At 48.7% G+C, this 25054-nt stretch overlaps 1 protein-coding gene across 1 annotated transcript in view; it reads left to right on the top strand.

The window, feature by feature from the left end:
• The first annotated feature begins 11456 nt into the window (after positions 1-11456).
• LOC126647314 (protein patched homolog 1-like) overlaps positions 11457-25054 on the top strand; it is a 166892-nt gene continuing 153294 nt past the window's right edge. Inside the window, 2 exon segments of the mRNA XM_050329444.1 lie at positions 11457-11703; positions 13250-13442. Of these exon segments, the coding sequence (XP_050185401.1) occupies positions 11503-11703; positions 13250-13442 (394 nt within the window). The 5' untranslated portion in view covers positions 11457-11502.

Here is a 25054-nt window from a genome sequence, read left to right as displayed (position 1 = left end):
TAACATCACTAATAAGGAAAATAAAACTCGTAAAATAAATGTAGAAAGTGTATTGTGGTGCACGATTCCTGGAGGAGGAGGGAAAGAATTGCTCTGTGCATTCCTCCCCTGCTATACAAAATAAAAGGCAAAATTTTTCCATTGTCATTGAAGAGGAAATAATCCACCACAACAGTGTCTCGGGTTACAATTTATAACGCAATATTTTTACCCAGACTCATTAAATATAGTAGAGAAGACTAAAGGGCTGCTCTTCCCCCAGTGGAACATGAAAGTACTTGACAAAATGAAAAGGCAAATAAACCATACAAAACACACCTTCATCATGATATTGAGCTGAAGGAAAAAGGATAGCTTTTGGGTGCATAAACCCTTCTGTTATTTAAACTGCCTTCAAGATACGCACCTTGGAACTGACACTCATAGCCAGGGCAGGCACTGGAAATCCTGGATTCTTTAGCAGTTTTAGGGCATACTTAAGCATGTATATAGGCACCTACAAAAACCCCTTCTCCTCCAGCTCCCTCCAAAAACCTCTCTGTGTTCCCCAGGCAATAAATTCCTCTTTCTTAGCTATCTTAGGAGATAACACCTCTTAATTCCTCTCTTCTCTAGGGGCTCAAATACGTTTCATCTCTTTTCTAATTAAATTCAGCATAATTAAATTAACAAGCACTGTTCCTAACTTGCACATAACTTTGAAGTTCTCTGCTTCTCTTTCAGAGCTGAAGAAAGATTTGTGTACCCATGACTTTGCCTAGATTACCAACTATTCCAATTGTTCCAATTTATTTTTTTAAAAAAATCACCATAACTTACAAAACCACAGCTGGTTACACCCTTGGCACGTGTGACCCCAACATCCCAACACCACCATCACTCTGTTCTGAAAGTAGAGTCAGGTACAGTTAACAGCAGATGATGGCACAGGAAATCACCTCAGTCCTGGTGGCTATTACTGTCGTAGGAATCACTGCAGGGAGAAGGGCAGACTGTTCAGCCCTTCTATAACACTTCCCCATGTGGCAGACGGTAGGGATGTCCTGTCAGCAAAACCCTAGCAGAGTCCCATGACCTACCAAGGCCCCTGCTGCTCATGTTCCCAGGGGATTGTCCACCGGGTTCCCAGTCTCAGATGGCATGTCCCGCTCTCTCCCATGGAGAGGTGTGGATCTGGGAAATGCTGCAACAGAAAGGGGATGTTTACAGACTGGTGCGCTCTTCAACGCATCCTCCTGGCCACGAGTGCCAAGCCCTCATCTATCACCATGGTTTCAACAGGTACAATGTGTGACTGTTTCTCAGATCCAGATTAATTCCCAGCAGCTGGTCAGACAGATGGTGCTGCCTCTGTTACCTGTCTGTGCTGCGTGAAATCTTTGGTGCCATGGATATGGCTGGCACCATTTTTAGGATGGTGTGGAGGATTAACAAAAGGCCACGTGCAGTGGCACACACATACGGAACTTCAGAGCTCCAGCTTTTGAGACTGATGGAGGAGAGGAGACCATACAGAAGATCTGTCTTCTGGCACTTGCATTCCCTCTGCATTCCCTGCATGAACACACCAGAACCCTTATGTGCCAGGTTAATTACCACAATAAATCTGAGAAACCTCTTAGCCCAAGGATGGCCATTAGCCCAGGGATGACCTAAGAGGTTTCTCGGGTTTATTAAGCTCATACCAAGCCAGGGATGGCCTGAAACTGCAGCCTAGAGACCAGTTATTTATTTTCTGCAGAGCTGCCTTCAGGTCTACATTTCTGTTGGTATGGTGGGAATCCTTGGTATGACCTTGGGTCTTCTATCCTAGATGTGACATTCTGAACTAAACCATCAGTCCTAGTTACTCAATGAATTAGCCATGTAAATCCCGAACTGCTGAGGTCTTACCAAAGATGGGCTAATTTCTGACTCCTATACTTATTAATCTTTGTACTACTCTTCATCAAAAACTTTTTAGCAGTATCTTTTAATTCAGTCAGTGAATTTTGGGTTCACTTTCAAGATTAACAGGCATATTTTTTTTTCTAAAAAGGCCCAACAGAGGTATGGTGAAAACATTTACTGTGTTCATTAATGATGACCAAATTTTTACTCAAATGCTTACTGTATTGCACTATGGTACAAAGAAAAGCAGAGTTAAAAAAAAAAAAGATAAGTCATTAAAGCTGAATATCATAGATTAAGGTGTAACAGAAGTGTTTTTCAGTGACATACAGACATGCTTAAAGGAAAGATTTCAGGGACGAATAAAGTAGAAAGGGATCTGGGGATTACAGTGGATTCTATCCTGAGCACAAGCAAACAAAAAAATCACACCTGCAAATAAGGCAAACTCCACACCAGCATCTGTGGGAAAGGTATTGTGTGTGAGCCTTGATACCACAACATTTGAACCAGCTGTGGAGCACCACAGAGAGACAACACAAATTAGACACTTAGAAAATATGCCACTGGAAAAAGGTAGAAGGAATTGCCTAGAGACTAAAGACAAGGAAAGACCTGGGCAATCTAATTTTCTTTTTTTTATGTAATGAGAAAAGGAAATAAATTTGATGTTCACATTCAAAAGGAAAAGAAGCAATATGTCTAAACTATAGAAACTTAAATTTGGGTTAGATATTGGGAAAAACCTTTCCAACAGCCAGAACCAGTAGGCTTGTCTCAAACCCACTGTTTGAGAAGCAAAACTGTGGAAGGAGACTTTAAAGCCAGACTGGGTGACCATCTTCCAGGAATATCATATGAACAAATCCTGTCTTCAGAAAGAGAGGGGAGCAAATGATCTAAGACTTTTGGTAGTGGTTTTTTGGGGTTTTTTTTTGTTGTTTTGTGGTGTTTTGGTGGGGTTTTTTTGAGAACTTTTTAGCATTTGAATATCTCTTTTCATAGTGTTTCTTGTATCACCAGACACCTGCAAGGTGTTCACTATACAAGTAGCAAAGGACTACCAGACTTACATCGACTGCTGTGCTTCCTCTCTACAAAAAACAAAAGCAAAGCAGCCAGGGTCTTCTTTTTCCCTCTCTCCTTTCTCCTCCTTCTGCTCCAGAAAGGAACACCCTTGTAGCTGAAAACCACATCATTTTTAAAGTACTGGGTGATGAGGACTCGGCACTCATCTTCTTGATAGTGAGGGTCAGCACTGAAGTAGTAAGGGACTACTCTTTTCATAAAAAAACAAAACAAACAAACAAACAAAACAAAACAAAACAAACCTTGCTTCACCTTAGTGTCAGACCTGCAGATACCTGCTACAGGATTCAGCCATCCAGGCAGGAGGCTGCCCTGGCCGTAGCAAGACTATGAGAGAGCTCCCTTAACCTTAGCTACTCTCTGCCTTAACTCTGACTCAAACAGAGGTGCAACACATGGTGGCCTTGCCACATGTTCAAAATGGTTTTCTTGTCAGAACTGCCTGTAGTTACAACCAAAATAGCTTGAGCTGAAGACCTTCAGCAGTGGCTTCAGTAGGAAAATACAGAATTGGATTGAAATATGGTCTTTATCCATAGAGGAGCAAAGGGGAATAAAATAGGATAAAACTGAAACACTGAGGCATAGTGCTTCTTAAAGAGAGGAAGTCTGGTTTGTGGCAGCAAAGTCATCGTTGGTTTAGTTTTCTCAGTTTCCCTTCCGTTTTTTCATGTATTCTTTAAAAATCCTGTAAAATCCTATCTTTTCCCATGCTCTTTCAAGTATTTATCATTGTCACAAGCCCCTCTGCCATGTAAAAATAAGTTTTGTAGACAAAATGTCCTTCTTACTCATTGTTTTGATGGATAACCTGGTTTTATGCAGATAATATATATGGAGTTAGGCTGCTTAATGCAATCAGATCGCAAGATATTTCCTTACAGTTTCTCTTATACAATGTTTTTATATTCTTGATAGTGAACATATGACTGTAACATACACATTATTTTCTATTACTGGAATTCTCCAACAGGAGCAATATAGATAAAATATGGCTAAAGAGTATCCAAAAAAAGTCATGTGAAATCACTGAACCCAATCACGAAGCACATTTTCTGAACATATCACAGACAGAAATATCTGGGCAACTTGGACACAGGACTACAGCAACACAGAATATATTTTATTCTCCAAATATGTTGTGATGATTCCAAATCTAATAGCAAATCAAACGTGACTGGCTAGGAGAAAAGCATCATCCATAAACAAAGAGTGACAGGTCTTCCAAGACAGGTAATTTATTCCTTGCAATGTGCCCTTCCTTATTCAGGAGCAACACTTGTCATGACTTGGTACCAACCACCACAAGCTCCTAAAAAAAGCAGCAATAAATTTCTGCTTATATATCCTTTTTTGTAACTATTCGAGAAAACGTCGCTTTTAAAAAGAAAATCATTGTGCTCCTCAGGAATTGTTCACTGGAGTTGCCTTTCTTGCATTGCAGCGCTTCACCTGAAAGCTGGCTTTCTAATGACTTCTACCCAAAAACGAGCCGGACAGGCACAGACGTTTCAGGCTCCAAACGCGGTGCCTCGGCTGCAGCCAGAAGGAAACTCTGCTTCTCTCTCCTCTCCGTGCACATCCAACCCTATTTTTCTTTTGAGGAGGAAACCACACCTGGCACCTCCCGCTCCTCCTGCCCACAGCCCAGGCGGGGCAGGGCAGGGCAGGGCAGGGCTGGGGGGACCCGCCCGCTCGGGAGTGCCGTGCCGGGGGGAGCGGCCGGGAGGGGGTGGCGGCTCGGGGCTCTCCATTCCTCACTTCCTTCGCTTTTTTTTCCCTAAAAGTTTATTGTAAAGGGGCAACGTTCGCGGGCCCGTCACGTGACCCTGACAGGTCCTGCCTATTGAGAGCCAGACCACCCACATAGAGGACGATGGAGCTGCTTAATAGAAACAGGCATGTAATTGTGAGGCTTTCCAGCACTCCGCAGAATGCCTGCAACCTAGGAGGGTTATTTTTTTTTTTTTTTTACGTTTTCAGTTCCTTTGGCATTAAAAAAAAAAAAAAAAAAAGGCAGGAGCAGGAGGAGAGAGAGAAGGGAAGGAAGAGGAAGGGAAGGGGGAAGGAAGGAAGGAAGGAAGGAAGGAAGGAAAAGATGAACTAAAGAGGGAAAGAGAAAAAGAAAGAGAAAAAGAGAGAAAGAGAGAAAGAAAAAGAGGGAAAGAAAGAGAGTGAAAAAAAGACGAGTTGAAGGACGGGGGAAGACAACAGTGATGTTCCATGTATGCCGTCAGTACCAGTGAATGAGGGCGCACGCAGAGCTCCGGCGCGGCTCCCCCCGGGCGGCTCCTGGAAGGGCAGCGATGGTAGGTGCCTCCCCGGGGGCCCCGGCCGACAGGGCCCGGCCCGGGGCGGTGTCGCAGGGAGGGCGTGGGGGGAGCCTCGGCACAGCCGTCGGGGGCGCGGGGCCTCCGCCGTGCCGGGGCATCGCGCCCGGGAGCGGCCCGAGCGGGGCTGGCGGGGCGGGGGTCGGCGCGGGGCAGGGCCCGGCGGGGCTCCCCGGGGCCGGCGATGCTCTCCCTCGCCCGGCTCGGCCGTGGTGTCTCGGAGCTCCGGCCCGGAGGCGCGGGGGGCTCTGGCCGCGGGTGGGAAGCGGCTCCGCGGGGACTCTTTGCAGTCCCGCAGGGAATTGCAGACGGGGCCCCGCTCCCAGCATCTCGGCACCTGTGCGAGCTCTGGTCCGAACAAGCTGCCGTGCGGGCAGCAGAAGTCTCGCTGGGGCCAGGCTCTGTGGGACAGGGGCCGCCTTAGGGTAAGGTCAACAGTGGCTTCAGCCTCCGGCTTCAGGATGGAACTCCGCGTGTGCCGGTGCCGAGCACCGTCGGGGCCGGTGCAGCGCTGCTGTCATCTGTCTCGTGTGCGTTGTCCCGCTGCTTCCAGGGGCTGCAGGCTGGGGGGTTGTTCAGTGACAGGCCACTGCCTTAGCCCCAGTATGGGAGGTAGACCTAGGGAAGGCAAAAGAGGGGAGGGGAATGGGGGAGACGTCTGATGTCGTCGGGTGGTTTTAAAAGAAGTGTTGAAGCCAAGGTGGGTATCTGCCAGCTCCTAACCACATAGCATTTACCACGTCTGGTTAGCGAGTTGCACCTTGTTTCAGCACCAGTCTGTATCTAATTTCTGGTTAGCGCTACTGGGGTCATTGTGTGTCTGGATTATAATATGAGACTGTATCTGGACAGCGGATAGTATTGTTTAGAAATGGTAATGCTTAGGAGGGAGTGGAAGGGGAAGGAACCCTTTAAAATCTATTTGCTTTCAAGAGCCCATAGATATAAAACTGGCAGCCCACTCTGAATTAAAATGTCTTGGGGTTCTCTGTTTTTATCCTTATTTCACACACACATGCACACACACACACACATACGCACACTCACACACCTTTTATTTTGTTCTGCCTTTGCCACAGTATATAAAGCCCTATTGAGACATGTAGGCGTGATGTGTAAACCGGATTAGCAGTATGAAAGAAAGACATACAATGAGCCTGAATTGTTTTACTTCCTTTTCATTTCTCACGCCTATATCTCTAATAAATTTGTTGCTCCAGCAGTGGGTCAAAGAGATTGTGTCGCTCAGCTTTTTTTTCTGCAAGGCCCGATGGCAGAGATCATGAAAGTGAATGCCCTGCCTTCTGGCACATGCAAGATTTGAGCTGTCTTTACACAGACCCGGTGTTGTCCAGACTGGCTAAAAATGGTTCAGTGTAACTTTCCCCTCTCAATGCACAGTAGTGTCCTGCAAGTGGCAGGGCATTTTGCCAGGAAAAGAATCTGTTTTGAAGACGCCTTGGGTTTATAGAGCTAAAGCCCCTCGTGGAATATGACAAGGTGTGCTAGAGCTGGGATGTCCTCCGGGTTTTGGAGGGATCGGGCTGTTGCTCCCGGCGCTGCCCTCCACAGCTCTCGCCCTCCCCTGGGAGTCCGCTGTGCGCGGGAGGAGCACAGAAACGCCGAAGCCTCCTCTGGAGGCACATTTCCCCGCAGCCCTCCGCGGAAGAAAATGCCAGCACTCCTGGGTTGGTGCTGTAGATCCCTCATTTGCTCCTTTGTGGCGTGCAGAGCAGCTTTCCATTAAAGGAGATCAGGGGTAATTAGCCGCATTATTTTGACAAGTTGGCTCGAGCAGTTCCCTTTCTTCTACGGCTGAGGAGGGGGAGAGGCCGCCCGCCTCCTCCTGCAGGCGCGGGGCTGCGCGGCGGCGCTGCCCTGCGGAGCGGCCCCCGCGGAGCACCGCCGCCCCCCGACGGCAGCCCCCTGAGCACCGCCGCCCCCTGAGCACCGCCGCCCCCCGACAGCAGCCCCCTGAGCACCGCAGCCCCTCTGAGCACCGCTGCCCCCCGACGGCAGCCCCCTGAGCACCGCAGCCCCTCTGAGCACCGCCGCCCCCCGACGGCAGCCCCGCCGGCCCCTGAGCACCGCCGCCCCCGACGGCAGCCCCTGAGCACCGCAGCCCCCTGAGCACCGCCGCCCCCGACGGCAGCCCTGCCGCCTTCCTGAGCACCGCCGCCCCCGACGGCAGCCCCCTGAGTACCGCCGCCCCCGACGGCAGCCCCTGAGTACCGCCGCCCCCCGACGGCAGCCCCGCCGCTCCCCTGAGCACCGCCGCCCCCCGACGGCAGCCCCCTGAGCACCGCCGCCCCCCGACGGCAGCCCCGCCGGCCGAGGGGCCAGCAGGCACCGCGACTGCAAACGGAGAGTCATCTGTGATCTCATGTCAAAGCCAGTGTCAGGTGTGCGGGTGGAACACAGGGTCGAGGCAGACCTGTGCCCTTGTGCAATGGAAACCTGTGTAAGAGGCAGAAATTTGAGGGAATAGGCAAAATCAAGTTATTTTTCCACAAGTCTGTCTTCTTCCATGGTCAGTTCTCTTGTGGCCCTACAAAAGGAAGCTAAAGTGCCTGAGCTTTATTTCTGGATAGGATAATCAGGTGCTCCAGCAGTGCAAATGCTTTTGGTGGTGTGTCCACACATGATGAGCAACATGATAAAAACTGTGTTAAAGTAGAATCACTGTAAATACCAGTTCCCCATTGTTAACTTCAGTTGGATTTGATAAGTCACTTGGCTGGAGGAAGTGTGAAGCTCTGCCATACTGGGGGTTATGAACACAAAGGTGACCTAAAAAGCAGAGTATTAAAAAATGGAGCCACTATGACCAAAGTCAAAGCTGAGATTCTTGTACACCAGCATGGGCTCTCCAGTCATTGAAAGGAACCGGTATTAATGGTGGTTGTAGACTGCAGCCACTCTGCATAAAGAGACACCTTCCTAGGCCTTCACCACAGAGCAAGTCCTAGATAAGAAATCTGTTGAGATCCCTTCGAGTTGCTTAAGATGGAAAAAGTCCTTGGTGTGGAGGAGCAGTTGCACACTGAGGGCATGCATATCACAGCCAGCAGTGCTTACAAATGTGAATAAGGGCAGATTGATTAGGAACATTATTGCCAGGAATGTAGCACACAGGCATCAGCTATGAGGCAGACTGGGGGCAGTCACTGCTCTGACCACCCAAGTGGAGACTTTTACACTGACACTTCTTCCTTAAGGGAAAAAAAAAACCAACCAAAAAACAACACACAACCCCCCATCCCAGAAACAAGACCAATTAGATCTCTGCAGTAATTAATCTCTTGTGTATGCTTTAAAAAAAAGAAAAGAAAAAAAAACCCTCCAGACCACAGGGAGAGAAGGGAGATTAAGACAGGGCTTCTTAAATCTGAGTCTTCAGATCGAGTTTTGGAATCACGAGTGGGAATGGGTGCTAGGCTACTGTGTGAAGCCTAGCAGGCAGGAAACACGCAGGGCAGCTCTGGGGTCTCGAGGTGCTTGAAGGGACACTCTTCCTCGGTTTTGGAGCCAGCTAGGAGGCTGAACCAAAATGCTTCTCCACCCATCCCTTCTTTCTCCATTCACCAGCTGTGCTACCCCCTTAACACATGGTGAGGTTGAGAGGATGCAGAAGTTCTCACATCAGTTCTTAGCGAGATGGTCACTTTCCCAAGTGGAAACTCGGAGGTGGCCGACTCCACCCTAGGTGCAGGTTTCAGCCTCCAACAGAGAAGAGCCTCCAGCTCCAACTGCTTCAGCTTTCCTTCTCCCATATGTATGCACCCTACGTGTGCGTGCATGACAGCTTTGCTGCTCCCAGCAGCTCTCCTGGAGACACTGCTGTGCGGAGCACAGAGCAGGGCCTTCAAGGAGGCAGGTGGGAAAAACGGAGGTGGGACACAGGGAAACGGGACCCCCTAAGCGGTGGCTATGGCCCTGGAAAGGCCCTGCCCGTAGGTGCCCCCGGGCAGTCTCACGGACAGACCGATGCTGTGCACGGCCGGTCCCGCCGCCGCCCCGGCCCCCGGGTCGCTGCCCGGCCCCGGTGCCGGCGGGGGGGCCCCGCTGCTGGCCCCGGCAGCCCCGCCGAGGGGAGGAGGCCGCTGGCAGCGAGCCGGGGCTCAGGGCTTTTGCCCAGGACCGCTGCCCCAGGCAGACGTGCGGCGGGGCTGAAGGGAGAGGTGCGCGGTGCTGGCGGGTGTGGCGAGCTGGGCACCGCACCGGGGCTGCCCGGGCTGCTCCTCGCACCTCGGGGCCGCCTGCACCCCCCCTTTCCTCCACATTCTCTCACCACTCTGCCACTTCCCCAGCTCCGCGGGCAGGCAGCAGCCGTCCTTGCGGAGAGCTGCCCCCCAGAGTGTCCCCCCTCTGGGGGGGCAGGGAGCGGAGGGGCCGCCGCCCCCCGCGCCGCTGCGCACGGGGGTCCGCCTGGGCCCGGGGCTGCCTCCGCGGGGAGCCGCAATGGGGGCCGGGGCGCGCAGCCCCGCGGCTGGGGGCGGGTGCGCGCGGCTCCAAAGGCAGCAAATTAATGGCTGATTCTCAATGAACAGAGACGAGGAGGAGCGGTGCCAAAAAAGTAAACAATCGCGTGTAGTTCAAGAAATGTTTAGCGCGGCCAGGCAGGCTGCGTTTCATGGACTTTTACACTAGAAACGTATTAAAATTGGCTTTCCTCAGGTTTCAGTTAAAGAATGAGACCTAAGTTGAAACAGGCTAGCTACCGCGGCTTTAAAACCCTCAAGTGTTAAGTTTTCATTGTGTTTTTCTAACTGGATGGAGTGGTTTTCTTGCAAGAAACTAAGTCTCCTCTTTAGTTAAAGAGAGAGGGAGAAAAATCTGGCACTTTCTACCGCAGTATCTACCACCCTGTCATTATTCCTGCAAGCCTGGGAATTCAGCTCGGACCTCCCAGTATTTGTTGCAGCTCGAGGCCAAGGTGCCTCTAAAAGGATTTTCTTTTAAGGCCTTTAGAAATCGCTTAGTGCTGCTTTCCCCCCGTTTCCCTCCCTTTCTTTTAAAAAAGGGAAAAATGTATTTTTGTATGTCGATCGCGAGAAAAGTGCGCGCGTGTATTTGTCTGCAAGCATCTCGGACGGGGGAAAAAAAAAATCAACCGAAACCAAAAAAAAAACTTTCTTGAAAAGAAAACGAAGAAGAAAGGGGGAGAAGGCATTCCTTAATGGAAGTATTGCATGCAAAGAAGACGGGATCTCTTTAAGGCTCCCCCTGAAGCTGGAGATGCACACACAAGGGTTGCCGGCCTGGGTGGTCCCTCTACTTTGGTGAGCTGTTGCTAAGCAGCTAATAATAGTCATGTTTGCTGAGTAATTTCTGCCCTCCCCGAGCCAATCGCCTCGCAGAAACCCAAGCCATCTGACAGCCCCGGGGGCGGGCTCTCAGCCCCTTTTTTTTTTTCCTCCCTCTCCCTCTCTCGCTCTCTCTCCACTCATACTCCCCCACCTCCCCCCCCCCTCCTCTTTATCCAAATGGAGAGAGTCCTTTTTTTCTTCTTCATCTCATCTCTGGAGCCGAGGGGCTGCAGCTCGGTGCTGCCGCGCACACACCGGGGGAGAGCGCCAGGCAGCCGCCCGCCCGCCGCCGCGGCGGGGTTCCGCGGCCCGCGGGAAGCACCCCGGCGCTGAGGCAGGATGGTGCAGCGCGGCGAGGCAGCCCAGCAGCAGCAGGAGCAGCCGCGGCCCGCCGCGCCGCCGCCCCGCCGCCGTCGCTGAGCGCCGCCGCGGACAGCGGCTTCCCGGAGGCAGCGGCGGCCGGCCGGAGGAGGCGATTTCAACGGGAGCGGAGCACAGCGCGGCGGCGGCGGCGGCCGGGGGCCTGGGAGTCGCGCCCGGCCGCCCGCCCGCCCTCGCCGGGCGCGGGGAGCGGCCGCCTGCAGCTCGGGGTCCGCGCGCGATGTGGCAATGGGAGGCGCGGGGAGCGACTCGGCCGGAGCGGCCGCGGCAGCCGCCGCCCCGCGCCCCGCGTGAGGCGGCCGCGCCGCAGCAGCCCCAGCAGCAGCCCCAGCCCCGGCGGCGGCGGCGGCGGCAGCAGTGGCGGCAGCAGCCCCCGCAGCAGCAGCACCAGCCCGCGGCCCGCAGCGCCGCCAGCCCCCCGCGGCCCCGCCGCGCCCCCGGGGCCCCGGGCCCCGCCGCGGCAGCGCCAGCGGCAGCTCCCCCGTCCCTCCGGCGGCGGCAACATGGCCTCGGCCGGTAACGCGTCGGAGCCGGAGACCAGCAGCAGCGCGGGCGGCGGAGGCCACCCCGGCCGGGCGGCGAGGAGCGGCGGCGGGAGGCGGCGAAGGACCGGAGGCAATCGGCGCGCCGCGGCGCCCGACCGGGAGTATCTGCAGCGGCCAAGCTACTGCGATGCGGCGTTCGCCTTGGAGCAGATTTCAAAGGTGCATTCAATCTCTCCCTCTTTTTTTCCAGAGATACAGGCTAGTGCTAGTGCTGCTTTTTCGGCGGGGGAGGAGGAGGGGGGTGGTGTGTTTTCTCGCGGGGGTGGAAGGAGGAGATGGAAACGAAACGGCCACCAATAAAATGCTGGGAAAAAGAGAGGGACGTCTGTGACTCTTCAGTGCGGGAGAGAGTGCCCTCCTTCTCTCTCTGCTCGCCTGTGCCTGCCCCGGTGCGTACCTGCGCTGCGGAGCAGTTCTTCTGTTAAAACTTCCCGAGACAACCTCGGCTCGCTCCCGGCCTCCCCATGGCTAGCCCCAGGCCCGCTCTACCGCTCCCCCTCTCCCTCTCCGCTTCCTTTCCGCCTCTCCAGCCCCTCGTAGCTCCCTGCGACCTCGGCAACGCTCGCTCCTGGCCGGCCGGTTTCTTGGCAGAAGTTGGGCTTTTGTGAAGTTTTCCGCCGAGCGCTGACACGGCGACTGCCTTCGGAGAGAGGGGGGTCCCCCAGCAGAGAAGGCAGCGGTTTTCTCCCCTGCCCCACGATCGGAGGGGGAGCAAGGGCCGTAAACAAATTGCCACCTTTACCCTGCCGCGCCGGTCCCCGCGGAGGGCTGGAGGTGCCGGCCCGGGCGGGGCGGGGGGACGGCCCCGTCCGCCAATCTCCGCCGGCCAAAAAATGTTCAAAGTAAACAATCTCCAAAAGCTGCATTGCTGCAGGGATGGTTTCACTTCAGGGAGCGGATTTCTAGGCTTTGTAAGAAGAGGGAAAGGAGGAGGAAAAAAAAAAAAAAAACCCATGTGGCTGCCCTCTTCCGTTCACAAATATTGTCGTAACTTACAGATGGCTGCTCTACTTCCTAATTCAGATCACACAGCGTCTCCAAACTCTATGGAAATGAATTACTGCAGACCTTACAGCGCTGCTCACCACGTGGGTCCTGCCTCAGCACCAAATCCCTGCTAGGAACTGGGAATGGGGGAAACGGCCACTGCTGCCCACTAGCAGTCTGTCACACAATTCCCCTCTCCTCCCTCCCTCCCCTTCCCCCTCCCTCCTCGCCGCCTTTCTGGGGTCTAAGGAGAACAGGAAAAGGGACTTCTCTTTCTTGTGGCTGTAGAAGTTCGTCGGAAGTGGTTCCTTCTGCCCTGGAACCACGGGTCCTGCCAGCGAGAATGCTTTGCAGCCTGAGCTGCTGGCGGCGCCTCGGGCACGAGAAGAGTGTGGTGGTGGGCAGCACAGGGTAGGGCCCGGGGGTCTGAAGCAGTGTTGTCACACCCAAACCCGGGTGTCGGTGTGGGGCAAGGATGGCTGCCAGCAGGTACATCTTGTCCCTACATATGTGCCCGAGGGTGTCTGCTCGGCAGGGCTGTGGGGCAAAGGCCCTGCTGGAAGGATGCTTGAGCTGATGCACTGCACTCCATCCTTCATCCCGGGGACCGCGCCCCGAGGGGCACGAGCTGTCCCGCTCGTGGGAGGGCTGGGGGTGCTCCCCCCGCTTCTGGCGGCTGCCGCAGCCCCCCAACTACTGACCTCTTCTTGCCTTGCAGGGGAAGGCGACGGGACGGAAAGCGCCGCTGTGGCTGCGAGCAAAGTTTCAGAGACTGTTGTTTAAACTGGGCTGTTACATTCAGAAAAACTGCGGGAAGTTTTTGGTGGTCGGCCTCCTGATATTTGGGGCTTTCGCTGTAGGATTACGGGCGGCCAACCTGGAGACCAACGTGGAGGAGCTGTGGGTGGAAGGTAAGCGCGGGGAGCGGATCCGGGCCGGGGGCGGGCGCTGCGCCGGGCCGCGCGGCCGCGGGCGGCACCTACCACTTGTCGGCCCGCGGGGGGCCGCGGCGACCGGGCCGCGCTCGGGGCGGCGGGGCGGCGGCACAGCCCGTCCGCGCCCGCCCGCATCTCGCCCGCATCCCGCCTCGCAGTGCGGGGAAGCTGCGGGCGGCGGGTCCCCGCGCCCCGCCATCCGCGGGCACAGGCCGCGCTGCCGGCAGGCGCCCCCTCCGCCATTTTGGAGTGCGCCGGGCCGCGGCGGGCGGGGCAGGCCCCGTGTGTGGTCCCGCGTGTGGGACGGCGTCCGGCGGGGGGAGCGCTGGAGGGGGAGAGGAAAATGAGAAAGAGCAGGGAGAGGACGAGGTGAAAAAAGAAAGAAAAAAAAAAAAAAAAGGCCGGAAGAAAGGCGGCGGAGGCGAAGCGGAGCCCGGGCGGGGCGCCCCGCGCTGAGAGGCTTGGCTCCAGGCTGCCGGGGCTTGGGTTTAGGTGTGTGTTTGGTGGGTTTTCCTTTTTTTTTTTTTTTTTTTTTCTTTTTTTTTAATCTGGGGAGGAGTTGTTTACTTAGCATCGCATTCCCCCATTAGCTACCAGGTCGACGTGAAAACAGAGTTCCTTGACTGCAGCTAGTTACTGTTCTAGGTTTATGTCAAAGTCGCTTGCAGCAGAACTTGGCTTATAAAAGTTAATATGGAAGGCTGCATAAATAATCGTGGCTAAACAGCGCTGTGTGTGTGTGTGCGTGTGTGGAGGGGCGATGGCTGGGCGCGGACAGGGCGGGTGCCTGTTGAGGGTGCTGTGCTGCCCGCGGGCATCCCCGGCAGGACCGCCCGGCCCCGCACACCGTGCGGGCTCGGGGTGAGCGGGCTCGGGGTGAGCGGGCTCGGGGTGAGCGGGCTCGGGGTGAGCGGGCTCGGGGTGAGCGGGCTCAGGGTGAGCAGGCTCGGGGTGAGCAGGCTCGGGCTGAGCGGGCTCGGGGTGAGCGGGCTCGGGGTGAGCGGGCTCGGGGTGAGCTGCACGGGGCGCTCAGGGACTGCCAGCGCTGCTGCTGTGGAAAGTGACCAGCTGAAGTGTCTCTGGTCCGTGTAGTGCAGCCCGGGAGCTCAAAATGTGACGGGGCCTGGCAGCAGATCTGCCCGAGGAACAGAGCAGGCGGTGCAGGGTCCCGTCTGTAGGCAGAGATATGCATTTGGACTTGGTACTGGTCAGTAAGTCCGATGTGCCTCAAATGCTGATGAAAATGATCGTGAATCCTGGTTTTTTTCCATTTTTTTTCCCCCCCCGGAGCCCTTGTAAGGTTGTTGTGGCGAAGTTTCTCGTGCCAATTTTTGCTCTTAGGTGTTTTCCCGCTGGTTTTCTTTGTTTGGTGAATTGATCTGTGCTTGCAGTTCCATCCAGCATGCTTCCATGGCATTTATTTTTCTGGTATTGCTGGCGTTCACTTACTTAGAATGGTGATCCTGTTCCATTGATGCCACCTGCTTGTTGTAGCCCTGTAATACCAAGAAGTTATTTGCTGATGATGCCTCTGTGACTGGCCTAGCAGTAAAAATGCAAGTCCCAAGAAAAAAATACACGATTTGTAAAATATTAGCTTAGCTCAGTTGCTGCTCTGGTCTTTTCTCATGTCATCATTGTTTTAGGGAGCGGGGGGAAATCCCTGGTGTAAAATCTGGTTGAAATTGATCTGTGAGGCCTTTATGGCCAAGATGAATTCATAATGCAGCTGGTTTGACAGAGTTGACATATTTAACTTTACGTCTGTTGAGTTTAGTTTTCATGTCAAATTGAAAATAATATTAAAATATATTACAATTTTCCTTTTAGAAACTTTTGCATTTCTGTGCTGGGGAAAAAAACCCCAACAAAACCACAACAAAAAACCCAAAACCAAGGCTAACAGATTAAGGTGAAATAAAATATTCTAGATTTGATTTAAATTAACATCTGGTTCCCCAGTCTAGCACTACATGACTATCTACAGAAAAAAGCTTACTAAAAATGGCTTTCTTGATGGAGAGCTTGTGAAAGTTCTGCTCATGAGCCACAGTGTTACACAGATAAATGTAACAAATAATAATTGCATGTTTCTGTTGCTAAAGACAGCTACAGACAGCAGTACAGAGTGAGAGTTTGAAATAGAACAGATATAGAAAGAGATAGTATGGAAAATGCTGTTCTTTCTATGCAGAAGTGCAAAGCAGTGACCAAACCTGTTTTTCTGTACTTGTTTGCAACTGATCCTAGCAGGTTTAAAATACTCTCCATGGAGGTTATTATCCTAAGGGGCTCTTTAGGTCAAGGTTTCTTAGCGTAGAAGCAGTGAATGAATTGTTCTGTTTATTAAAATAGTTGTCTTACTTTAGTCTTTACCTTTTGTTTACTGAGAGTTTGAATGAACTGGGCAATACTGGGGAAATACAGAATCACAGAATTGTCTAAGTTGGAATATCATCAAGTCCAACGGGTAACCCAGCACCGCTGTGTTCACCACTGAACCACGTCCCTAAGTGCCACCTCTACACATCTTTTAGATACCTCCAGGGATGGCAATTCGACCAGTTCCCAGGGCAGCCTGTTCCAGTGCTTGGCATTGTGAAGTACTTCGTACTACCCAATCTAAACCTGTCCTGGAGTAACTTCGGGCCATTTCCTCTCATCCTGTCACTTGTTGCCTGCAGCCTCCTTTCAGGTGGTTGTCGAGAGTTGTAGGTCACCTTGAGCCTCCTTTTCTCTGGGCTGAACAACCCCAGCTCCCCCAGCTGCTCCTCATGAGACTTGTGCTGCAGACCCTCCATCAGCTCCACTGCCCCTCTCTGAACACACTCCAGCACCTCAGTGTCCATCTTGAAGTGAGGGGCCCAAAAACTGGGAGCGGGAATTGAGGTGCAGCCTCACCAGTGCCGAGTACAGGGGAACAATCACTTCCCTGGCCACACTGTTGTGATACAAGTCAGGATGGCAGTGGCCTTGGCCACCTGGGCACACTGTTGGCTCATGTTCAGCCTCTGTTGCCCCAGGTTGTTTCCCGCTGTGATGCTTTCCAGTCTCTCTCCCCCAGTCCTGTAGTGCTGAATGGGGCTGTTGTGGCAGAAGGGCAGGAGCCAGCACTTCACCTTGTGAGCCAGCGAACATGCCCCCATCCGAGCCACGAGCAGCCAGTGTCTCCAGGACAGTGCTGTAGGAAGCAGTGTCAAAGGCATCATTAAAGTTCAGGTAGACAATACCCACAGCCCTTCTCTCACCCACTAAATGAGTCACCCTGTCAGAGGGAGATTGGGTTGGTCAAGCAGGACCTGCCTTTCACAAGCCCATGTTGGCTGGGCCCGATCCCTTCATTGTCCTGTAAGTGCTGTGTAGAATCACAGGTTACTTGAAATATATTTCAAGTAACAGTTTTGATTTGCTAATGAAACATTTTACAGTTATTGTTGCTGAATAAATTGGTGGTGTTTACTTACAGAAACTGATTTTATGTGATGAATTTCTGAATACCATGGAGGATGGAACATACTTCCAGCAAACTTCAGTGCTATATTAAGTGGTTTCTTTAAAACCATAGCACAATTAGTTAACAAACAGTGAAGTAAACTTTGAATGAGTTTTAAGACAAAGATAAGTGATTAGTAATCTGGGCCTGCAGTTAATATATTTAAAATATTTACATAAGCAGTTTAGAAACCCACCTGTTGGGCAGACTTTCAGAGAGAAAAAGAAAAACAGATCTCCAAAATACCATTCTTTCAGACTTTTTGTAGTAGTTTTCCTCCTTCAGAATTTGTATCAGCATTCTTGGCCTTTTGAGGCTCCTGATACCAAAGTGACTTTCCTGTTAGATTGTTTCTGACAGTGTTGTGGAGAAGGTTTTTGGTTTGGGGGGCTTTCTTTTAAACACAGTTCTCCTCTGGCTGCTGTTCAGAATAGTTCAGCTATTACTGTGTCCCACAGTATGCTCTTGGTCCATGCTCCTTTCTAGTAGACTTGCTCTGAGCTGTCTTTGACTGGAACACATACCTGCTACCCTCAGCACATTAGCAGATCTGTCATCCCCATGTGCATACCTTGCTTGTGGAGGGGATTGTTTTAGTTTCTTGGGCAGACAGATTCTGGGCTGGCATTTGAATGGAGGTTGTGTTATTCCCAGCCACTCAGCTTTGGTTGAACTGCTCTATGTGGGTGTTCGTGCATCCTGGAGTTGCAGAGACTGTTTAGCATCTTTATGTATTGTATACCCTGGGAGAAAAAAAAAAAAAAAGGCTTTGCACTGATTTCCTCGGTGACTGAATTTTGTTGGACACAGATGTGCTTTTAGAATCATCCATTCATAACTAGAGAGTTGTCTGGGTGGAAAAGAAATCATGCTTACAACTGGTCATTTTCTTTTGCTACCACTCTTAATAGGCACTCTTAAGACCCTGTGTGTCAACAGCAGTCAGACATATAAATTCACAGCCTCTGCTTCTGAAAGAAGGTAGTTTTGTGGCTCCAGAAAAGGTTCTGTTAAGTGGAGCTTGAAATTTGGCTACTGCAATGCCATAAATGATGTTAATTGGAGCAGCCTATAGTGGGAGAGATGTTCTAGTCTTCTACTGTTATAATTCGTTTCATGTTACCGTTGTCTTGGGATTTTTTTTCTCCTCGCTTTTTTCATTACTCTGCCTTCTTTAAGAGGTCAAGGATCATGCTGTTCTTTCCTTCCTTTCTTGCTTTCTGCACTTTTTGCACTAGCTGTAGCTCAGTCAAACTTCTCCCTCTTTAAGTAGCCCCCTTCACAAAGCTTTGTGAAGATTTGTGAGCTTGAACTGAGCTCTAACACGCAGAGCCCCTTCTTTAAGCCAGTTTGAAGGAAGAGGGTGTGTGATATGAATAGGTGGGGCATCCTGCAGGGGAAAAAAGAAAAGCCTTGATAACTACATAGTTTAGTTCAGGTATGTGGACCAGAGTGTGTTTTAACTGTTAGTGAATTAGGATTGAGTGGGCACCACAGAAACACTTTGTAAGTCAAAATTTGAGCTATGTGTAATACTGTTTCCTTTAAGGGGGCAAAAATCAGGTTACTCTACTGTAGTATTTATGGCTGACCTGTCTTAAAATATGTTAATCTACCCATGCAACATAAGAATGAGGTGAAAATGAGGAAAGTGTGTGAGTGATGCAGGAACCAGTATTATTTCCATAGATTCTCAGTTTTCTTAACCCAGCAAGATTAAGTGCAGGTGGAGAGGAAAGTTGTTCTTAAGTTCTGCCTAAGGCATCAGTTAACTTTACACTAGTAGACTTTGGAGAAACAAAAAAAAGAATAGTAAGAGAACAGATCTGTGTGAGTTTGTTGTTTCAGGGAGACAAATTTATGTCAATGGGCTGAAGCAACATGTTGGGTTTGAATGCAGTTAGCAGGAATTGACCCAGTCAGGTACAACTCCACCCTCCCACAAACATGTGTGGTTGTGGACGGGAGCGGTACTGTTTGAGACATGCTTGCTCCTGCATCACCACATCAGTGTAGCAGAGATGGCAGAAGAGCAGAAGTTGCTGTGATGTTGAATCTGTGGTGGGGTTTTGCAGGCTGTGTGTCAGTCAGGGACATTGTCTCCGGTCACATCACCAACTTCAATTAGTTTCTCATGAGTCAGGTGACATAAGAGCTTACTTATCCCTGAATACTGTGTTGCACTGTGTTGCATTCCTCAGTGCCTATTGAAAGTTCATTGAAAGGTGCTTACCTGGAAAATTTCCAAGCCACTGTTTTGTTTGACTTAGATGTGATTATTTATTATGTGTTTTTTTTTTCAAATGGGGAAGTGGCAGTAGTGTTTCCACATGGTAGCTGAAGGACAGTCATCTGGGTAACATGCTCTTTTTAATGCTTACTGATGAAAGTGCAAAAGTGTTTCAGTCCATGCTACTGTTTCGAAAAATCACATCAAATTCTTATATTTAGGCTTTACATGGTATTTGTGAATGAAAACATCAGTGCAGTGGGTGTTATGTTCCGGTCAATTCAAACTCCCTGTGTCTGCATGTATTGAAAGTTGTTAAGAAAAGATGTTTCAAGGTTGTAGTTACATGGATAGTTGATTGTCATCTTTCAGGAGACTGCTATGAAATTCAAAGTCAGTGGGAATCTCTGTTAAATTCTGTCTTGACGTCACTGCTTGGAGTTGATGCTCCTTGCTGAAAAGCTTGTTCGTAAAAAAACCTGCAGCTTCAATGCATAAAAATCCTGGTTTATCTGTAAGAGTGTAATGAAGATACTGCCTGTGACCATTCTTTGGTCATTGAGAAGGTAAAGGGTGAAATCCTGAACTCGCTGAATGTGGTGGCAGAACTTGGAATGACTTTAGTGTGGCCAGGCCTTACCCATGTGTGAAAGGAAGTCACAGCAGACATAACAGTGTGCCCACGTGTTACCTCTTCAGGGAGGGGAAAGAGGAGAAGCTCCTCCTGTAGAACCGGCATGCCCTAAGGTATAACTGCATGGTTGCATGGTTCTCTCTGCCTTTCAGCCTTCAGAGGCATTTCATTTACTCAAGGCTGGAGAAAATTAATCTTCGTTATTATTTCCAAACTTAACACGCTATTGCCCATGTCCTTGACAGAATGTGCCCTCCAGATCCTTGTTTGGAAGGGTCTGTTTCCTTCTTTTTAAATGTGTATTTAGGCAGGGCAGCACCTTGGCTGTGCCATTGCACTCTCCCTCTCTTCTGAGTTTTGAGTGTCATCTTGTACTCTGGGGATTTTGCTGCTTGTGAACAGGGTGTGAAGGCATTTCTGTAGTTCTGGAGAGCTTGCAGATTTTGGTCCAGAAGTCCTGGAGTGAAATAAACTAGCTGAAAGCAACATTGCTTTGTTGTTGTTCCCCATGTCAGTGTTGTTGAGCAGGAACAGGAGAAGCACAGGCAAGCAGAAGAGCTAACTCAGCTGTAGGGCTGGCTGCTGCTTAAGTTGTGCTGTGCAGAGGTGGTGGTGAGAGGTTGAGGTCTACTACAAGCTCCTGTCACCTGCCAAATGATCTGGGGCTTGTTTGGTTTTTTATTTTGTAGAGAGTGGACCTTCCTTTCTTGTTATTCCTCAGCAGACCGTGGGTTCAGAAAAGAACAATGCTAAAAGCCATGGGCACTCAAGCTTGCTTTTAGCATTCAATGCATTAAGGAAAACCTGAGCTCCTCACCCTGACTTTCATGACTTCTTTTTTCTTCTGTGGGAAGAGATGGTCCAAGTCCTGTCATTAAATAATATTTGTGGTTGTTCCCCAGAAGGTCGTAATACTGTGTAGCATATGCATGAAACAGTTCTTGACCACTCAACAAATTTAAAGACTGTTGCAGGCAAGTGGATGTTTCACTTACACATAACTATTAGGACTCTCCAAAATATGACAGCTTCCAGATGTATGAACCGACTGATCCCTTTGTTTAGGTTATGCACCACAGCTGATGCCTAGATTAGTGCTGGCTGGACAAAGCTATGGGAGATTTGTCTGGTTTCCACGATGCCATGTTTATATTTCGTTTGGATTTTCCCTTCAAAGCTGACCTCCCCATGACCTATTGGAGCTGTGTCCACTAGGATGCTTGGTTTAATGTGTCTGCAACTGCTTTGCTTTTGGGGTCTGATGGAACATGTTCTCATTTTCACACTCAGCTACTTTTATGCACAACCTTTTTAACTTAACAGTGAATTGCCAGCTTCAGCCTGTAAGCGCTCAGGTAAAACCATGCTTGTAAAGTTTTCTGCCCCACAGCAAGCTTTTTAAGAATATTCTGATTGTTTAGAACAGCATTTTGGTTTTAGATTTTGTAGAGCTGTTACTTGTCAGGTGTTTTCTCCTGTATATAGAGTGAGGTTCAGTCTTGGAGCATTTGCACAGTGGTTTTTCTGTCTAGAGATGATGGTGTAAATATACATGGTTCTACCTGCTCTTTTTTGGAGTTCAGCAGGATTGGGAGTGCAGAATTTTACCAGAAGTTCATTCTTTTTTGTATCTACTGTAGAGTTACATATATTTTGTCAGTCATCTTTATTTATCTTCAAAATGCCTTTACTGCTTTTAATTTCTCTAATCTTTCCTGCTTTGTAGTATGCAGGAGGTCTTTACCCTTTTACGTTTGTGAGTTACTCTTCATGAGAAAACCTGAAGAAATCAATAAAACTTGTCAAGGTCTAAGTGACAGTTATACAATAAGAAATGTAGTCACCTATCAGAATTCAGAAAGATGCACAGCTTTCATTAATACTGACAGAAACTGTATCACTTTCTAATGGTGATGCTTTACTGGAGCGGCAGATTGCTGAGATGGTGCCTCATTACAGAAAACTCGTTGCTTTAAAGTATGATTTCTGTGTGAGAATGCATGCCATCTTATAATGGCCTCTTCATTTCTGTGCCCATGAACTTAAGGAGAATGGGAAAATATTTTGCTCCCGTTTCGCATAATCTGTGCTATTTTTATAATCCACTCAGATTGTGCTAAGTATGACTGATGGATACCATCTACAATAAATTATGTTCACCCTTATGTTCAATTAACATTGAGGGACTCTTGACTTAGAATAATTTTTCATTGTACATTGTACTAGAAATAGGTGGAGTGGAGTTGCAAGGAGTAAGAGAATCATAGATAATTCACAGAATATTCTGAGTTGGAAAGGACCCACTAGGATCATCAAGTCCAACTTTTAAGTGAATGGCTTGTACGGGAGTTGAACCGGTGACCTTGGTGTTATTAGCACTGTGCTTAAACCAGCTGGGCTTTTAATCCAGAATTTAAAAATAAAGTGTTTTTCTTAACTCGTTTTTTGCTGTCTAAACTTGGTTTAATATCTGTAAATACAATTTACTTTATCTTGGTTTTGCTCTGTGATGTTCATTCACTATCGCCTCAGTTTCTGTAAACATCCTGATTTTGGCAAAAGTAGTACTTCCATGAGGTAAAAAGTCCTTCGTGGAAACTGCTGACCAAAGAGATACTTTGATGTATGGAGAACTTTAATTTTGGTTTCCAGAATGAATGGCTTGGCTTTAACTTCTGCTTGGTTTTGGAAAACTTAGTTAATTTCAGTGCTTGAGCAAAATATATAAGAGGTCGGGGAATGAACAGAACCATCACCTGACTCCTTCTGCAAAGGTGCTGCTTCTTTAGAGAATTGTACTGAACTTAATTCCAGCTTCAAGTATACAAGTAATAATTGTGTATTTGAAACATCTGTATTTTGCTCACGTGCAAGCACATGTGCAGTATTGTACACCCACATACGCGGAGCTGGAACTGAGCCCTAAAACTGTAGTACAGTCTTCTTTTACTAACAGTGAGATAAATTAAAAGAAACAGTGTTCTCTTGTTTACCACTATGTTGCATTTCTGCTTTTCGGTCACTAATCAGAAATTAAGTGCAGCAAACTAGAAATGAGCACTGTTGAGTCAAGTTGTATGATTTTTTTTTTCCCTGTTAAATCATTGCTTAAGGGCTTCTGGCCCCCAGCTCAGGAATCCTGCCCAAAAATGCCAGATGTATTACACAGTCAAGTATTGCAATGTAAATAGTGTTCTGTGCCATGAGAGCAGGGTGGTCCATCTTCTAGTCAAAAAAAAAAAAAAAAAAAAAAAAAAAAAAAAAAAAAAAAGGGGAAAACACACTCTGAAATAAACAGTAGTTGTAGTGTTATTTGTGTTTTTGGCTGCACAACCAGTATTTTGAAGCTGAAAGAACACAGATAAATTAGTGCTTTGGACTGGCAGGGAATTGAAACTGAGATGCTAGAAAGCAAGATGGGTCTTGGCTGAGGCTGCGTAATTTAGTCAAACAGGCAATGCAATAACTAAAATATTAAAGTAAAGGCCATTGCTGACAGGCAAAACCTGTTACTTTACCTTACTATCAACAGCAGTACTGTGCACATAGAAGCAGAGTGGACAAAGGATGGGAAGTAGGGAAGGCAGAGGCATAGACTTCTTCTTGACCTCATGCTGTGACTGGGTATGCACCTTCTGAGAATAAACATTGTTGAGCTGTTCTTGTTTTCAGTTAAATACTCTTTGCAGAATATTAACAATGATTCACCTTATAGCCTGCTTACCTGGGTAGTTTTATTTATTTATTTACACAAAGGTAATGAGGAGGCTTATTATATGTTTTTGTATATTATTATTTTTCCACTTGGTGTATGAACATGTAATTTCATAACATTTAAAGCTAATTGAAAGGAGATTTCCACAAATCTGACCTGAAAGGAAATTGCCAAGGATGATGCTATAATCAGATTTACATTTTGGTTATCTGACAAATCTGTGAATTGCCATAGCTTCCTTGGGTGTGTGCAGAGGGGAAAGGAGTCATACTTCTATGTGATAAACTGTATTTAAATGGTGACAGGAGTGTAATCCCAGGCAGATCTCAGTGTAATCTACTCACTCAGATACTCAGAGAAAGATGAGCTTTAGGAACTCACTTAAAAATCTCCCTTCCTGCTGACACTATGATAGCATTAAAAAAGTCCTTATCCATTACAAATTTAATTTTTTCTAAGTTACCTTTTCTGTAATGGTAAAAAGAAGTCTATAACTACTTAAGGAAGGTACTTTCTTGCATCAGTTCCCCTGGGGAGTACTTCCTGTGCATTTTTCTTATTTGTCTCTCAACACAGGCCTCATTCTGATTTCATTTACACCAGTCTTCACTGACTTCTTGGAGGGTTCCCACAGTCAGAAAAGAAGAGAAGCACTCTTTAGAAGCTGATGCTGTTTGAGCAGTAGATAATAGAAAATATGAGATTCTAGTGCAAATTATTAAGATCAAGAAACAAAAGCTAAAACGTTTAGTATGACTTCCAACTGTAGATAAAAGCAACTTGAGAGAATTGTGATCAGGTGTAAATATCTATTAATGGCTCTTTCAAGAAATTTGGGGAAATAGGATGACCTTTTTTCTTTTTTTTTCTTTTTTTTCTTTTTTTCCCCTTTTTTTTTTTTTTTTTTTAAATAGGCTACAGTTTCACATGGCTTGCAAAAGAAATCTTTCTTCCCTTTTTGTTTCCCACACCAATTGATTTATCATTTTGCTTGCAAGCAGGCTTAGAATGTTAGGGCAGGAACACACTCACTTTTTTCTCGTAACTTTTTTGTTGCGTACCGAAACCAGTTGACTTGAATAAATTTTTCTGTGGTCTGAATGAAGCCAGCAACGTGGAAAAATCTTGCCATTCAGAGCCGTCTGAATGTACATTTCAGCCACACAGTAAGCTGTATTGGTAGGCAGTGGACTGCTAAATACAACCATTTTTCGCAGCAGAGAGTTAGACAGGTGATTAGCATAATTAGCACAGAGTAGGCTATACATATGGTAATGTTAAGTGTGTAAATGCCAGCTGCGGTGTAAAATTTATGTCAGGGGTCGACAGGGCTGTGCGAAAGTATTGTGTTACAGCTGCAGGTCAAAGCCTCCATTGCTTTACCCCCTTTTCTCTTGTTGGTGAATGCGCTAAACAGAAGAGAAAGACAGAAATATAACAGATAAGGCTTTGATTGAACAGCCTGGTTCTGTGCAAGAGGGACTGCTCTTAAAAAAAAAAAAAAAACAAAAAAAAA

The sequence above is a fragment of the Myiozetetes cayanensis genome, unplaced genomic scaffold (assembly GCF_022539395.1).
Source record: "Myiozetetes cayanensis isolate MyiCay16 unplaced genomic scaffold, myiCay2020 scf4, whole genome shotgun sequence".
Lineage (NCBI taxonomy): Eukaryota > Metazoa > Chordata > Aves > Passeriformes > Tyrannidae > Myiozetetes > Myiozetetes cayanensis.
Note: the sequence above shows the minus strand (reverse complement) of the source record. Positions and strands in the feature narration are given on the sequence as shown.